The sequence below is a fragment of the Taudactylus pleione genome, unplaced genomic scaffold (genome assembly GCF_031769625.1).
Source record: "Taudactylus pleione unplaced genomic scaffold, aTauple2 ptg001238l, whole genome shotgun sequence".
Classification (NCBI taxonomy): Eukaryota; Metazoa; Chordata; class Amphibia; order Anura; family Myobatrachidae; genus Taudactylus; species Taudactylus pleione.
The window spans coordinates 354529-373632 of NW_028285638.1; the positions used below are offsets into that span (position 1 = coordinate 354529).

Here is a 19104-nt window from a genome sequence, read left to right on the forward strand (position 1 = left end):
AACCAATTTTTTCTTGGTGTATGCAATTCATTTAGATAAAGGGCACTGGGAAGGGGGTAAAGAAATAATTAACTTTCTCCAATGGTCTATGGAAGGATCCATTACATTATTAAAGTCACCCAGGGAAATAACAGGAGTAGAGGGAGAAAGTGCAACAAAAGGTAGCAGCCTTACGTAAAGACCTCAATAACTCAGTGAAGTCCATACACAATGGAGTATACACGCTGTAAATGTATTCATGCTGGCTTTTATTATTTACATTATAATATACACAGCTTTTTCAATAATTATTATTGATACCCGTTTCATGTATATTAGCTGACTGAAATTGAATTTCTCATGTGTGACATCTCTGATGTGTAACAATATGCGATTTCTGTGTAAAACATTTCCCACACTCAGAACATGGAAATGGTTTCTTACCTGTGTGACTTTTCCGATGTGTAACAAGAGCTGATTTCTGTATAAAACGTTTCCCACACTCAGAGCATGGAAATGGTTTCTCGCCTGTGTGACTTCTCTGATGTGTAACAAGATTTGATTTCTGTGTAAAACATTTCCCACACTCAGAACATGGAAATGGTTTCTCACCTGTGTGACGTCTCTGATGTGTAACAAGATCTGATTTCAGTGTAAAACATTTCCCACACTCAGAGCATGGAAATGGTTTCTCACCTGTGTGACGTCTCTGATGCGTAACAAGATCTGATTTCTGTGCAAAACATTTCCCACACTCAGGACATGGAAATGGTTTCTCACCTGTGTGACGTCTCTGATGTGTAACAAGATCCGATTTCAGTGTAAAACATTTCCCACACTCAGAGCATGGAAATGGTTTCTCACCTGTGTGACGTCTCTGATGCGTAACAAGATCTGATTTCTGTGCAAAACATTTCCCACACTCAGAACATGGAAATGGTTTCTCACCTGTGTGACGTCTCTGATGCGTAACAAGATCTGATTTCAGTGTAAAACATTTCCCACACTCAGAGCATGGAAATGGTTTCTCACCTGTGTGACGTCTCTGATGTGTAACAAGATGTGATTTCTGTGTAAAACATTTACCACACTCAGAACATGGAAATGGTTTCTCACCTGTGTGATGTCTCTGATGTCTAACAAGTTCTGATTTCTGTGCAAAACATTTCCCACACTCAGGACATGGAAATGGTTTCTCACCTGAGTGAATTTTTTGATGTCTAACAAAAACTGAGTGACGTATAGAACTTTTACAAGATTCAGAACAAGATAATAGCGTATCACCTTTATGAGCTGTACTGTGTATAACAAGATCTGAATTATCAGGAGAATGTTCTTCATGATTAGAGGGATCAGATGATATATCCGTACTGTGAAGTGTTGGATGTATATTTAGGGTAATGGGAGTTTCTCCTGGAAAATCTTGTGTGATGTTCTCATCTTCTATTTTAAAATCTGGCGACACGATGAGATCTCCCTCTGAGATATTCCTGCTTGTGTGTTCATCTACAGGAAACAAATGAGAATAGACATAAATGTTTACATTGAGGAGCAAATGTTCATGGATGTTTCAGCGCTTTCTTATACTTAACATGTCTTAGAATGAGCTGATCGTCTTCCTACCATGTGGAGTCCCCTCACCTCCCTCAATTTTACTATCCATCGACAACCTTTCCATCTCTTCTATCCCACAAGTCTGAAGTCTTGGAGATATCCTTTAATGCCCGCATTAAGTTCCTTTTACAGTCTTGTCAGTTCTATCTTTAAAATATCTCCAGGATCAGCCCCTCTCTCACCCTAGAGGCACCTAAGGCCCTCATCCACTCACTGTACATCTTTAGACTCTTCTACTGCAACTTACACCTATGTGGCCTCCCCAACTCCCACCTCTCTCCCCTCCAATCTGTCCTGGCTCATCATCTCCAAAATAACTGCTTCAGTCTCCCCTACAGGCCCAACACTTGTTCCCTACCCATGTGAGAACCCAATTCAAACTCACCTAAAATGCCCTCAACCAATCATCTCCCCCCTACTTCTCCATTTCCCTCCAGACTACCACCGCCCACTTTGTTCTGCCAAGAACTGGTGCCTCTCCTCCCAACTAATTACATCCTCCCACTCCTGCCTCCAGGACTTTACCTGTGCTGCTCCCCACCCCTGGTACTCTCACCTACTGACTCTCCTAAGCTTCACAAACTCTGTAGATCTACTTCTTTACTAAAGCTTTCCTGCTCTCATCTTCACCCACCTCTGTATGCTCCTTCCTCACTATGTATCCTCTAAGTGCCACCCCTGTCTGCCAGCCCCTCCACCTACAGACTGTAAGCTCTAATGAACAGGGCCCTCGTCCCTGACCTATACTAACGCCTCCTCCCCAATACTAAAAGCAGCACAGAACCATTGGGCTCACCCCGTGCTGCTTCTGTGGCTACTGTGACTGTATAAGCTGCAGTGTTGTTATAGCTGGTGTCCCATGTGCTACAATGTTTTGTACTGTAAGTTTTCTGCACTATTCCCTTGTTAGGCTTACAATGTGTTCTGTTTATATACAGCGTAATGCAAAGCGGACTCCATATAAATAATGATTAATAATAATAATATTAGTCCATGATGTATAATTTGAATTTGCAAACTATTCTACAGCTACTTTATTACAATAACTGTACATACAGCAGATATGGCTCCTGCTGCACAGATAAAATAAAACACTACAGGATTACCATGCAGACGGCATAGACCCAGCCATGGTGACATGTGGTGAGTAACATTCCCCAGCTACTATCATGGGAGAGGAAACCAGATAAGCCAGTGACACTGGGCATCCAGTCACTTCTCTCACACACACTGGAGACGTGGAAGCACAGTAGCTCTGTACACTAGCAGCATGTCCTGGCCACCGGTTACACGACTCACAGGTCTCCAGGTGGACACAAAGGTAGCAAATGGAAACAGTGCAACAGCCACTATATGTCCCTCTGGTCACACGCAGGTGCCACAGTCCCACTGTCACAGTCACACTACTATTATAGGCTGAGTCATTCATTGTAGACAAGCATTGGTGGAAGCAATGTGCAATAATAAGTGTGTGCTTATAGTTTTGTGTGTGTATACATGGAGTTTGTTGTGATGTGTAAGTATAAGGTTTTATAGTGCAGGGAGGAGACTGGTCAGATCTCTGGCCTGGTAACACACAGTGACATGATGTGAGTAGGAGAGCAGGAATATAATAGGGGCTGATGGCTCCTGATGTATGAGATACACCAGAGAGTGTGAGGAGGAGACTGGTCAGATCTCTGGGCTGGTAACACACAGTGATATGATGTGAGGGGGAGAGCAGGAGTATAATAGGGGCTGATGGCTCCTGATGTATGAGATACACCAGAGAGTGTGAGGAGGAGTCTGGTCAGAGATCTGGGCTGGTAACACACAGTGACATGATGTGAGGAGGAGAGCAGGAGTATAATAGGGGCTGCTGGCTCCTGATGTATGAGATACACCAGAGAGTGTGGGGAGGAGACTGGTCAGATCTCTGGGCTGGTAACACACAGTGACATGATGTGAGGGGGAGAGCAGGAGTATAATAGGGGCTGATGGCTCCTGATGTATGAGATACACCAGAGAGTGTGGGAAGGAGACTGCTCAGATCTCTGAGCTGGTAACACACAGTGATATGATGTGAGGGGGAGAGCAGGTGTATAATAGGGGCTGATGTCTCCTGATGTATGAGATACACCAGAGAGTGTGGGGAGGAGACTGGTCAGATCTCTGGGCTGGTAACACACAGTGACATGATGAGAGGAGGCGAGCAGGAGTATAATAGGGGCTGATGGCTCCTGATGTATGAGATACACCAGAGAGTGTGGGGAGGAGACTGATCAGATCTCTGGGCTGGTAACACACAGTGACATGATGTGAGGGGGGGAGCAGGAGTATAATAGGGGCTGATGGCTCCTGATGTATGAGATACACCAGAGAGTGTGGGGAGGAGACTGGTCAGATCTCTGGCCTGGTAACACACAGTGACATGATGTGAGGGGGAGAGCAGGAGTATATTAGAAGCTGATGGCTCCTGATGTATGAGATACACCAGAGAGTGTAGGGAGGAGACTGGTCAGATCTCTGGGCTGGTAACACACAGTGACATGATGTGAGGGGGAGAGCAGGTGTATAATAGGGGCTGATGGCTCCTGATGTATGAGATACACCAGAGAGTGTGGGGAGGAGACTGGACAGATCTCTAGCCTGGTAACACACAGTGACATGATGTGAGGGGGAGAGCAGGAGTATATTAGAAGCTGATGGCTCCTGATGTATGAGATACACCAGAGAGTGTAGGGAGGAGACTGGTCAGATCTCTGGGCTAGTAACACACAGTGACATGATGTGAGGGGGAGAGCAGGTGTATAATAGGGGCTGATAGCTCCTGATGTATGAGATACACCAGAGAGTGTGGGGAGGAGACTGGTCAGATCGCTGGGCTGGTAACACACAGTGACATGATATGAGTGGGAGAGCAGGAGTATAATAGGGGCTGATGGCTCCTGATGTATGAGATACACCAGAGAGTGTGGGGAGGAGACTGGTCAGATCTCTGGCCTGGTAACACACAGTGACATGATGTGAGGGGGAGAGCAGGAGTATATTAGAAGCTGATGGCTCCTGATGTATGAGATACACCAGAGAGTGTAGGGAGGAGACTGGTCAGATCTCTGGGCTGGTAACACACAATGACATGATGTGAGGGGGAGAGCAGGTGTATAATAGGGGCTGATGGCTCCTGATGTATGAGATACACCAGAGAGTGTAGGGAGGAGACTGGTCAGATCTCTGGCCTGGTAACACACAGTGACATGATGTGAGGAGGAGAGCAGGAGTATATTAGAAGCTGATGGCTCCTTATGTATGAGATACACCAGAGAGTGTAGGGAGGAGACTGGTCAGATCTCTGGGCTGGTAACACACAGTGACATGATGTGAGGGGGAGAGCAGTAGTACAATAGGGCTGATGGCTCCTGATGTATGAGATACACCAGAGAGTGTAGGGAGGAGACTGGTCAGATCTCTGGGCTGGTAACACACAGTGACATGATGTGAGGGGGAGAGCAGGAGTATAATAGGGGCTGATGGCTCCTGCTGTATGAGATACACCAGAGAGTGTGGGGAGGAGACTGGTCAGATCTCTGGGCAGGTAACACACAGTGACATGCTGTGATGAGGAAAGCAGGAGTATAATAGGGGCTGATGGCTCCTGATGTATGATACACCAGAGAGTGTGGGGAGGAGACTGGTCAGATCTCTGGGCTGGTAACACACAGTGACACGATGTGAGGGGGAGAGCAGGAGTATAATAGGGGCTGATGGCTCCTGATGTATGTGATACACCAAAGAGTGTGGGGAGGAGACTGGTCAGATCTCTGGGCTGGTAACACACAGTGACATGATGTGAGGGGGAGAGCAGGAGTATAATAGGGGCTGATGGCTCCTGATGTATGAGATACACCAGAGAGTGTGGGGAGGAGACTGGTCAGATCTCTGGGCTGGTAACACAGTGACATGATGTGAGGGGGAGAGCAGGAGTATAATAGGGGCTGATGGCTCCTGATGTATGAGATACACCAGAGAGTGTGGGGAGGAAACTGGTCAGATCTCTGGGATGGTAACACACAGTGACATGATGTGAGGGGGAGAGCAGGAGTATAATAGGGGCTGATGCTCCTGATGTATGAGATACAATAGAGAGTGTGGGGAGGAGACTGGTCAGATCTCTATGCCGGTAACACACAGTGGCATGAGGGGATAGAGTAGAAGTATATTAGAGGCTTATGGCTCCTGACTCCCCCACTGAGCAGATACATTTTCCTCATTATTCTGTACTGACAGAGGAGGGTGTATAATAAGAACGTGTTGTAGTGACTGAGAAAGGAGAATATATAACTCTTTTCTTTAATAAGTGTTTATTATTCACCTGTGCTGATATCTGTAGGGATTTCCTCCTCCTTACACTGCTGATCACCCCTCACATACGTCTCTTCTTCTCTCTCTCCATCTTCTGGCTTATTATCAGTCACATACGTCTCTTCTTCTCTCTCTATATCTTCTGCCTTCATATCAGTCACATACGTCTCTTTTTCTTCTTCTTCTATGTCTTCTGTCTTCATATCAGTCACATATGTCTCTTCTGCTCCCACTTTTATATCTTCTACCTTCATATCAGTCACATACATCTCTTCTTCTCCCTCTATATCTTCTGCCTTATTATCAGCCAGACCTTCACCCTAAGAAACCCCCCAAAATTAAAAGCAAATAAGTTTAAAAAAGTCTGCTTTAATTAATTCACATTAAGTAGAAAAATCACAGAAAATAATACACACAGCTTCTGTACAGATCATATAATGAGAGTCACTATAGTGTATTGGTGAGATCCTAAATCCCATCTACCTGATGCTCCTGTGGGATCCTGTGATTCTCCTCTGTACAATCCTGTGAATCAAGAGGACGGGGACACCTCTCTGGGGTATTTCTGTTACTGGGTCCATCTGTAAGAGATACACAGTGACAGAGTACATTGTATATATGTGATTATCAGATGATGTGTGTATATAGGGGGCCCCCATACCTGCTCTCCCCTGTACAATAAATGACAGTCTCCTCTTACCCAGTGATGTGAGGGGCCAGTGATTCTCCATCATCACGTCCTTGTACAGACCCCTGTGTTCCTCTATATACTCCTCCTCCTGCATGGAGACATAGACAGTGACATCCTGACACCTTATAGGAACCTGACACACACAATGATACAGTCATCACCCAGACACATCCCCTGGTGTTACTGTATAATGTCCCATTCCCAGCAGTCACCTCTCCTTTCAGCAGTAGAATGATCTTGTTTGTGAGGTTCAGGATCTTGTGTCTCTCATGTATCAGTGAGTGAGGTGGAGGCACCGTGATGAGGCTCTGGGTCCTGCTCAGTCCTCCTGACACATAGGGATGGCTGCTAGGTGTCTCACACTCACCAAATGTCTTCTTTACTACTGTGTAACCCTGTGTTTTGGGGAAAATACCAAATATCACTGCACATACTCCCAGATCCTCTCACCTCCCCAGTCATGTCCCTGTATTATTATTACTATAGATATAAATGGTGACACTACCAGATACCACACCAGTCATGTCCCTGTATTATATAGATGTGATGTCACTGTGATACTCCCAGATCCCCTCAACTCCCCAGTCATGTCCCTTTATTATTACTATAGATATAAGTTATGTCACTGTGACACTCCCAGATCCCCTAACCTCCCCAGTCATGTCCCTGTATTATTACTATAGATATGTGATGTCATAGTGACACTGCCAGATCCCGTCACCTCCCCAGTCATGTCCCTGTATTATTACTATAGATATAAGTGATGTCACTATGACACTCCCAGATCCCCTCACCTCCCCAGTAATGTCCCTGTATTGTTACTATAGATATAAGTGATGTCACTATGACACTCCTAGACCCTCTCACCTCCCCAGTCATATCCCTGTATTGTTACTATAGATATAAGTGATGTCACTGTGACACTCTCAGATCCCCTCACCTCCCCAGTCAGCAGGTAGATGATCTCCAGGGTGAGATTTAGAATCCTCTCAGTCATGTGACTCCTGTCCGTGTCCATCCTCAGTGATCAGTGAGTTATACAGGACACGTCTCACCCTCACGTGACTTCTAGTAAAGATTTTCTGGTCCTTTACTTGTCTAGGAATAAATATAATATAATAAATATATAAGTATATGTATCATATTCAAGTAACTCTTAAGCACTCCTCTTCCACAAGCCATATCACACACCTGATACACACTGATCACTATACACAGGTTACACTGATATCACACACCTGATACACATTGATTATCACTATACACAGGTCACACTGATAGCACACACCTGATACACACTGATCACTATACACAGGTCACACTGATATCACACACCTGATACACACTGATCACTATACACAGGTCACACTGATAGCACACACCTAATACACACTGATCACTATACACAGGTCACACTGATAGCACGCACCTGATACACACTGATCACTATACACAGGTCACACTGATAGCACGCACCTGATACACACTGATCACTATACACAGGTCACACTGATAGCACGCACCTGATACACACTGATCACTATACACAGGTCACACTGATATCACACACCTGATACACACTGATCACTATACACAGGTCACACTGATATCACATACTTTCCCTATGCCTCTGTCTCCCAATATCTGAGTGACTTGTTTTCTCTGCTCTTGTATCTGCAATAAGTACTGAGTGTCAGCTGTCTGGTACAGTATGTGACTCTGCAGTTGTAGTGGAACCATAAGTCCCAGAATTCCCTGTCATGCTGGAATACATAGTTAGCCTACCAGGATGTACGTTACATGTGTGACAATCCTGCAGTCTATGGGCATGTAGCATAGGGTAGAGGGTAATCACATACACACTGAAGATCTAGAACAGTGTTTCCCATCTCTGGTCCCTAGGGATCCCTAACAGTACATGTTTTCCATATCTCCTTGTGGGAGCACAGGTGCCTTCGTAAGGCTGCGTACATACCTATAAATATGTCTATTCAATCTGTCTGGTGGGAAGGATAATCTGGTAATGTATGGGAGCAAATAATATGAGATATGGTAAGAACTTACCCTTGTTATCTCTATTTCTACAAAGTCCATAGGGTTCCACAGGATACCTTGGGTATAGGTGTGACGTCAGTCGCTGGGCACCATAGAGTTAAGCTTTTCAGCCTCCCAGGATGCACTAGGGTCCCCCTCCTATACCCCGCCCCCGAGCCAAGGCACCTCAGTTAGTTATCAAGCCATAGGCTGGAGGAGGAGAAGGAAGAGAGAGAAAAAAGATCTGGACACATACAAGAATCACATTCTCACCAGAGGAAGATGGAAAACCGGTGACCAGAGCATAGCCCATCTGCAGCACAGGTGCGACAGGGCGGGAGTCCTGTGGAACCCTATGGACTTCGTAGAAATAGAGATAACAAGGGTAAGTTCTTACCATATCTCATATTTTCTACTTCAGGGTCCATAGGGTATCCACAGGATACCTTGGGGATTTCCCCAAGCAGTATCCTTTAAGGGTGAGGACGCTCCTGTGCTGAAAGGAGAATCCGCCGCCCGAAGGAAGCATCCTGAGAGGCGAAGGTGTCAAACCTGTAATACCTCATGAAGGTATGTACAGAGGACCACGTAGCAGCCTTGCAGATCTGAACTGCCGAGGCACCACGTCGAGCTGCCCACGAAGGACCCACAGACCTAGTGGAATGAGCCTTCAGAGAAGGAGGGACCGGTAGGCCTTCATGAAGATAAGCTTCAGAAATAGCCATACGGATCCAGGCTGCCAAAGTTTGCTTTGAAGCAGGCCAACCCTTTTTACGGAAGCCATAGAGGACAAACAAAGCGTCCGACTTCCTAAACGAAGAAGTGCGGTCAACATAAGTCCTTAAGGCCCGCACAACATCCAAAGAGGCCTCACCCACGGAAAGACCCGGTGAGTTAAAGGCCGGAACAACGATTTCCTCGTTAACATGAAACTGGGAAACAACTTTGGGAAGAAACTCGGGCCGAGTGCGGAGCACTGCCCTGTTCCCATGAAAAACCAAGAAAGGGGGTCTACAAGAAAGAGCCCCTAACTCAGAAACACGTCTGGCCGAAGCAATGGCCAGAAGGAAAACAGTCTTAGCTGTTAGCCATTTAAGATCCACTGAGCCCAGTGGTTCAAACGGCGGTCCTTGGAGAGCCCTCAGGACCACAGCCAAATCCCAAGGCGCCACGGGTGGAACAAAGGACGGCTGAATGCGGAGAACACCTTGCATAAAGGTGCGCACATCCGGGATTGTAGCAATCCTACGGTGAAACCAGACAGATAGGGCCGAAACCTGTACCTTCAAAGAAGCAAGGCGAAGCCCATGATCTAGTCCCGCTTGCAGGAAGGAGAGAATCCGAGACAGACGAAACTCCCGCGGTGCATAACCTCTCGGTCGACACCACTGGAAGAACGTATGCCACACGCGATGGTATATCTTCGCGGAAGACGGTTTCCGAGCTCGTAACATGGTACGCACCACAGAGCTGGAAAACCCCCGGGACCTCAGCATGGCCGTCTCAACAGCCACGCCGTCAAAGACAGCCGAGTCAGGTCCGGGTGAAGACAAGGACCCTGAGACAGAAGGTCCGGTCGTAGCGGCAACCGCAGAGGACTGTCCACGGACAGACCCTGAAGGTCTGAGAACCAGTGCCGTCTGGGCCACGTGGGAGCTATCAACAGGAGCATCCCTCCTTCCTGTTTGAATTTCCGGATTACCCGTGGAAGAAGGGAGACCGGAGGGAACAGGTATGCGAACCGGAACGTCCACCGGACGGACAGAGCATCCACCAGAGACGCCCCTTCGTCTCTTGTGCGAGACCCGTACACCGGCAACTTGTTGTTGTGCCGGGACGCCATGAGGTCGATTTCTGGAAGACCCCACCTGTCCACCAGTAGTTGAAAAACGTTCGGGTGCAGGGACCATTCCCCCGGATGAACGTCCTGGCGACTTAGAAAGTCCGCCTCCCAATTTAGCACTCCCGGGATGAAGACCGCTGATGTGGCCGGAAGATTGCGCTCCGGCCAAACCAGGATCCGAGAGACCTCTACGAGAGCCGCCCAACTGCGAGTTCCTCCTTGCCTGTTTATGTAGGCCACGGTGGTAGCGTTGTCCGACTGGACCTGCACCGGGTGACCCTGGAGAAACCGCTGTGCCTGCTGGAGAGCATTGAAGACCGCACGGAGTTCCAAGATATTTATTGGAAGCTCCGCTTCTGTCGGCGTCCACCTGCCCTGGAACAAGTGTAGACCCGAAACTGCTCCCCAGCCCCGAAGACTGGCATCCGTTGTCAACAGGACCCAATTTGGAACCCAGAACGGACGTCCCTTGTTGAGGTGGGTCGTCTGTAACCACCACACAAGGGACAGGCGAACCTCCGGGGTGAGCACAATCGTCTGGGACTTCAGAGACTGAGGCAGCCCATTCCACTTGGACAGGATCAGGTGCTGCAGAGGTCTGGAGTGAAACTGGGCGTATTCCACCATGTCGAACACCGACACCATGGAGCCCAGTAACCTCATCGCCGAGTGTAAGGACACCCGGCGGCTGTGCAGACAACTGCGCACCCTTGACTGTAAAGCAGAGATCTTGTCCTCCGTCACGAAGATTCTTTGCTGTCCCGAGTCCAATAAGGCTCCAAGATGCAGAATCCTCCGAGATGGGATTAGAGTGGACTTCTGCCAGTTGATTAGCCAGCCGTGCCGTTGCAGCAGTGCAATGGTCAGGTCCAAGTGGCGTAACAGGAGCTCTGGAGATCCTGCCACCAATAACAGGTCGTCCAAGTACGGCAACATGCGGACTCCCTGCAGACGCAGAGAAGCCGCCATGACCGCCATCACCTTGGTGAAAACACGTGGTGCTGTCGCCAGGCCAAAAGGTAACGCCCGAAACCGGAAGTGGTCGCTGCGGATTGCAAACCTGAGGAACTGTTGATGGTGCAAAAGAATAGGGACATGCAGGTAAGCGTCCTGTATGTCCAATGACACCATCTAGTCCCCAGGTTCCAGCGCCAGAATGATGGACCGTAGGGTCTCCATCCGAAGCTTTGGGACCCGCAAAGACTTGTTGAGTGCTTTGAGGTTGAGAATCGGACGATATGACCCATTGGGTTTCTGTACCAAAAATAGATTTGAATAGAAACCCTGGCCCCTCTGGGAGAATGGAACAGGCACTATAACTCCAGCCTGGAGCATAGTGTGCAATACCTTCCGCAGCTCCGTAGCCTTGTTCCGGTCTGATGGTAGACCCGTGGTGAAGAATCGAGCCGGGGGTCTGTGCCGGAAGGAGAGGGCGTATCCGTGGGAAACCACCTCCAGAACCCAAGTGTCTGTCGTAGTGGTCGACCAACACTGGGCGAACTGTAGCAGGCGGCCTCCCACCCTGGAATCCCCCAAAGGGAGGCTTGGACCGTCAGGCCGCAGGCTTGTCATCTGGCTTGGGGGCCGGACGTCTGGTACTCCATGCCTGCTTCCGGGGCTTGGCCGATTTCTTAGGACTAGCCTGTCGAGGAAACGACTGTGGTTTGGGCCCTAGATGACCGAAAGGACGATGGTTCAGAACCAGAAGGAGCAGCGGCCGACGGGAGACAAGCCGATTTGGCTGCCGCCAGTGCGGCCACAATCTTATCCAGATCCGGACCGAAGAGAACTTCTCCGGTAAACGGCAACGCCTCCAGACCCTTTTTGGAATCTGCGTCTGCCTTCCAGGATCGCAGCCACAAGGTGCGACGAGCAGCTACCGCTGCTGAAGAAATCCTAGACACCAGAGTACTAATGTCTAGGGCTGCCTCCTTGATGTAGGTGGCCGAATCACGGAGATTGCCAATCAACTCCGCCTGTTCGGCCGGACAGTCGGAATCAAAAGAAGCCTCTAATGAATCCGCCCAGCGCTCCATCACTCTGGCAACCCAGCAAATGGCCATAGCCGGCCGTGCTGCCCCCCCGCAAGGGAATAAGCGGACTTCAGGTAGATTTCCACCTTGCGGTCCGTAGCATCCTTAAGGGAGGACATGGATGGCATCGGCAATGTGGCACTACGGACAAGACGGGTCACGTGAGAATCCACCTGTGGAGGGGATTCCCACTTTGCAAAATAATTATCCGCGAATGGATAAGCCACCGCCAGGCGTCTCTGCAGCTGGTATCTTTTGCCAGGCTGTTTCCACGCCTCCTCTAAATGGTCCACCAACTGACCCGAAAGAGGAAAGACTGTGGCATCGCCCTTCACATCCTTGAAAAAGGCATACTTAGATTTAGCCGCAGGGGGAACTTCGTCCTCAATCACCAAGGCTGTGCGGACCGCCCGAATAAGTCCAGGAATATATACTTTGGACTTAGCATCAGCGTCCTTAGTATGGAGAGGTTCCTGATCGTAAGGATCCAGAATCTCCCCATCATCAGACGTCCCCTCGTCATCCTCATAAGGAGCCGACAGAGACGCCACCGGCCGTTTATGCGGCCGCATCACAGACTCCCCTTGCAACACATCCGACAAGTGCTGTACAGAACTCGTCAGGGAGTTAACCCACGCTGGCTCCTGAGAAACCGGGAGCGGGGAAATAGGGAGACTGTGGGGCACCACCAATTGTCGTGGGAAACCCTGCATGGGTGACGACACCACTGACTGCTGGGATAAACCCATCGGTGTAAACGCGGGCTGCGGAGCTAACTGGCCCACTAAGGCTGTAAGCGCCTGAGCGAAACAAGCCCAGGGCGGCTCCTGTACCGGTGCTGTAACCGTAAGAGGCCGCGCCATGGTCAAACACTGCCGGCAAAGGCCCTCCGCGCTACCCTCCCCCTCCGCTAACGGTACTTTACACGTAGTACACTGTAGCCGGAGGGGAAAATCACTTTCGGACATGATGGCACCACGTATGTGACCTCTCTCACCAATTATAACTTAAATAGGCGAGAGACCACCCTGCAGCACCGCACCGCAAGGGCTTAGCAGAAAGAACAGGGACAGTAATAAAGCTGACAGTTTAGAGAAAAGTTACAGGCAGCAGCGCTAGCACAGTCACATACAATGCAAAGAAAATCAATTCCTGCACTAACAGTGCTGATCACTCAACTACGCAGACACAGGGCCTGGTAGGACACAACGCTGCATACACAGACCTGACCACAGCGGAGGAGAGGTATGCGGGGGGACCCAGACCACGATGCTTCCGTCCAGCGCTTCCAGCAGCGTTCACCATGCGTTCTGGAGAAGATGGCCGCCGAGGAGCAGAGAGGAGGCTGGCCTGGGGGAGGAGCGCTGCCACAGGACCAGTCGGCAGCATACAGAGAGGGCTGTGTGCAGCGGGGGAGGCGCCGGCTGTGAGACAGGGAAGGCGCGCTCCCCTGGCATGCATTTAACCCCTGGGACGCCGCAGCGCTACCGCTCTGCTGTGGTCCGCTGTCCCAGGGGGTAGTGGAAAGCGCAGGTTGGTCGCCTGGCTCCACGCTGCAGCCAGTCCCCAGGGAGCCTCCTGCCTGGGGACTTAGGACCATGTGACCAGCGGGGACCCACTGCGGGACCCCGCTGCTTACCTTTGTCCCCCTTGGATCCGGCCATGGTCCGGAACATCTGGGGTCACCGCTAGCTGTGACCCCAGATGCTCACCAGCATCCCCGGATCGGTACCGGCGGGGGTGTAGGGAAGACAGCATGGACGTCAGGACTGACTGTCCATGCTGTACATCCAGATGTGCAGCCACAGCTGCACTGAAGAAAGCTTCAGGGGCTCTTCTAGCCCCCACTCCGACAGGTGCACCCGACGCCGGCCGGGCACCAAACTAAACTGAGGTGCCTTGGCTCGGGGGCGGGGTATAGGAGGGGGACCCTAGTGCATCCTGGGAGGCTGAAAAGCTTAACTCTATGGTGCCCAGCGACTGACGTCACACCTATACCCAAGGTATCCTGTGGATACCCTATGGACCCTGAAGTAGAAAATAGAAATTAGGTCCCAAACACTGGAATACAGACCAGATTTTCCCTCCCATCAGACAGATTTGACAATGTGTGCACAGCCTTACTGAGCGCACATATCATGGGTACACACTATACAATGTACACAGCCTTACTGAGCGCACATATCATGGGTACACACTATACAATGTACACAGCCTTACTGAGCACATACCATGGGTACACACTATACAATGTACACAGCCTTACTGAGCGCACATATCATGGGTACACACTATACAATGTACACAGCCTTACTGAGCGCACATACCATGGGTACACACTATACAATGTACACAGCCTTACTGAGCGCACATATCATGGGTACACACTATACAATGTACACAGCCTTACTGAGCGCACATATCATGGGTACACACTATACAATGTACACAGCGTTACTGAGCGCACATACCATGGGCACACACAGGACAATGTACACAGCCTTACTGAGCGCACATACCATGGGCACACACTAGACAATGTACACAGCCTTACTGAGCGCACATATCATGGGTACACACTATACAATGTACACAGCCTTACTGAGCACACATACCATGGGTATACACTATACAATGTACACAGCCTTACTGAGCGCACATACCATGGGTACACATTATACAATGTACACAGCGTTACTGAGCGCACATACCATGGGCACACACTAGACAATGTACACAGCCTTACTGAGCGCACATACCATGGGCACACACTAGACAATGTACACAGCCTTACTGAGCGCACATATCATGGGTACACACTATACAATGTACACAGCCTTACTGAGCACACATACCATGGGTACATGCTATACAATGTACACAGCCTTACTGAGCGCACATACCATGGGTACACACTATACAATGTACACAGCCTTACTGAGCGCACATATCATGGGTACACACTAGACAATGTACACAGCCTTACTGAGCACACATATCATGGGTACACACTATACAATGTACACAGCCTTACTAAGCACACATACCATGGGTACACACTATACAATGTACACAGCCTTACTGAGCACATACCATGGGTACACACTATACAATGTACACAGCCTTACTGAGCGCACATATCATGGGTACACACTATACAATGTACACAGCCTTACTGAGCGCACATACCATGGGTACACACTATACAATGTACACAGCCTTACTGAGCGCACATACCATGGGTACACACTATACAATGTACACAGCCTTACTGAGCGCACATACCATGGGTACACACTATACAATGTACACAGCCTTACTGAGCGCACATACCATGGGTACACATTATACAATGTACACAGCCTTACTGAGCGCACATACCATGGGCACACACTAGACAATGTACACAGCCTTACTGAGCGCACATACCATGGGCACACACTAGACAATGTACACAGCCTTACTGAGCGCACATATCATGGGTACACACTATACAATGTACACAGCCTTACAGAGCACACATACCATGGGTATACACTATACAATGTACACAGCCTTACTGAGCGCACATATCATGGGTACACACTATACAATGTACACAGCCTTACTGAGCGCACATATCATGGGTACACACTATACAATGTACACAGCCTTACTGAGCGCACATATCATGGGTACACACTATACAATGTACACAGCCTTACTGAGCGCACATATCATGGGTACACACTAGACAATGTACACAGCCTTACTGAGCGCACATATCATGGGTACACACTATACAATGTACACAGCCTTACTAAGCACACATACCATGGGTACACACTATACAATGTACACAGCCTTACTGAGCGCACATACCATGGGTACACACTACACAATGTACAGCCTTACTGAGCGCACATACCATGGGTACACACTATACAATGCACACAGCCTTACTGAGCACATACCATGGGTACACATTATACAATGTACACAGCCTTACTGAGCACACATATCATGGGTACACACTATACAATGTACACAGCCTTACTGAGCGCACATATCATGGGTACACACTATACAATGTACACAGCCTTACTGAGCGCACATATCATGGGTACACACTATACAATGTACACAGCCTTACTGAGCGCACATATCATGGGTACACACTATACAATGTACACAGCCTTACTGAGCGCACATACCATGGGTCCACACTATACAATGTACACAGCCTTACTGAGCGCACATATCATGGGTACACACTAGACAATGTACACAGCCTTACTGAGCGCACATACCATGGGTACACACTATACAATGTACACAGCCTTACTGAGCGCACATACCATGGGTACACACTATACAATGTACACAGCCTTACTGAGCACATATCATGGGTACACAATAGACTGACGCGATATTTCGCTCCGATCTGCGCTAGTGCGTACTCAGCGTAAGAAAGCCTCAGACAGGTGAGGACTCAGCAGGGCCTATTACAGAGGACGTCTGTGCATCTTATACATCACCCGGTGTACACTATGGTGTCTCTCTGTGTATTCTGTCACTTCCACACTAATAACCACCTACTGAGGGTACTGACCACCACCTACAGCTGCTACGTTCTGTATGGGGGGTCTGAGTGCATCGGACACCTCCCTTTCTCTATAGTCTGTTACCCACCGAACACCACCAGGGTCTGCTCCACCTGTATTATATGTAACACTAATAACCACCTACTGAAGGTACGGACCGCCAGCTACAGCTAATATGTTCTGTATGGGGGTCTGAGTGCGCCGGACACCTCTCTTTCTCTATAGTCTGTTACCCACCGAGCAGTGACTGCTCCAGCTGTATTATATGTAACATCAGGGTCTGCTCCACCTGTATTATATGTAACACTAATAACCACCTACTAAGGGTACTGACCACGAGCTACAGCTGCTACGTTCTGTATGATTTTTTAGAGTCTTTAGTATAAATATGGACACATGGAAGATCAGCCCTATCCCTGAGAAAACACCAAACCATGTGAAACGCGTTGGGTACGAGATGGCTATGGATGGAGATTAACTGAAAACTTCCCTCTCTAACATTGGGCGGCCAGTGACGTCATCCAGCGGCAACGCAATTCAACACGCTGTATATGCTATGAGTCCAGCGCAAACCATCATCGGTAACCTTGCCTCATCTTATCAGGCATCAGACTGAGCACAGAACTGGCAATACAGGCGTACCTGCCGGGTATGTACCGGACCGCATCCGGGAAGAAGAAGACGACCATCTTAGGGTATGGTAGGGACAGATCACCTTGTGATTGCCGTTCCACATTACCCTCACAGGGACCCGTCCTTCCACATATTCATACAAGAGCTATACACATAATCTCAGTGCTTGTGCTGATGTATGTATGTGTATTTCTTCTTTATAAATAAGGATTACCTCCACATAAATATCAGCGCTCGGTATAATCATATTATATCCTATCCTTACACTACTGAGCTGCTTAGTACATCACAAGTGCAGGAAAGGCTTATTACTTTTACCTTAGTAACAACTGGCTGCTATATGTCACCATGGTAGCCTGCAATGCTGTATAACTGGCTGCTATATGTCACCGTGGTAACCTGCAATGCTGTATAACTAGATGCTATCTGTGACCCTGGTAACATGCAATGCTGTATAACTAGATGCTATGTGTCACCGTGGTAACCTGCAATGCTGTATAACTAGATGCTATATGTCACCGTGGTAACCTGCAATGCTGTATAACTAGATGCTATGTGTCACCGTGGTAACCTGCAATGCTGTATAACTAGATGCTATGTGTCACCGTGGTAACCTGCAATGCTGTATAACTAGATGTTATGCTGCAGTAATATCTGGGTTTCGTTGCAGATTGCTTATACTTACATTTGGGATCTAACCCATGTGTCCTATACTATATGCAGCTATATGTACATTGTCCCACAAGGATACCTGGGAAAGTTCACAGACCTTGTATTATATTAGTAATTAATATATCATTATATTGCTGCCCACTCAGATATATGGTATTACTCTATGTATGTTACATGTGACTGCACCATGTCAGATATGAGATTATTCTATGTATGTTACATGTGACTGCACCATGTCAGATATATGGGACTACTCTATGTATGTTATATGTGACTGCACCATGTCAGATAGATGGGATTATTCTATGTATGTTACATGTGACTGCACCATGTCAGATATGAGATTATTCTATGTATGTTACATGTGACTGCACCATGTCAGATATATGGGACTACTCTATGTATGTTATATGTGACTGCACCATGTCAGATAGATGGGATTATTCTATGTATGTTACATGTGAATGCACCATGTCAGATATGAGATTATTCTATGTATGTTACATGTGACTGCACCATGTCAGATATATGGGACTACTCTATGTATGTTATATGTGACTGCACCATGTCAGATAGATGGGATTATTCTATGTATGTTACATGTGAATGCACCATGTCAGATATGAGCACTTGGATAGGTCAGACAATAACATATTAATCAGGTGATGGCCGACGCTTTAT

The 19104-nt window shown here is 48.2% G+C and overlaps 1 protein-coding gene across 1 annotated transcript in view; it reads right to left on the bottom strand.

The window, feature by feature from the left end:
- Positions 1–19104, bottom strand: part of LOC148450974 (uncharacterized) — a 93566-nt gene that overhangs the window by 73745 nt on the left and 717 nt on the right. The window contains 6 exon segments of the mRNA XM_088462426.1: positions 301–1485; positions 5945–6254; positions 6418–6515; positions 6635–6713; positions 6838–7020; positions 7566–7723. Coding sequence (XP_088318552.1) covers positions 301–1485; positions 5945–6254; positions 6418–6515; positions 6635–6713; positions 6838–7020; positions 7566–7643 — 1933 coding nt within the window. The 5' untranslated portion in view covers positions 7644–7723.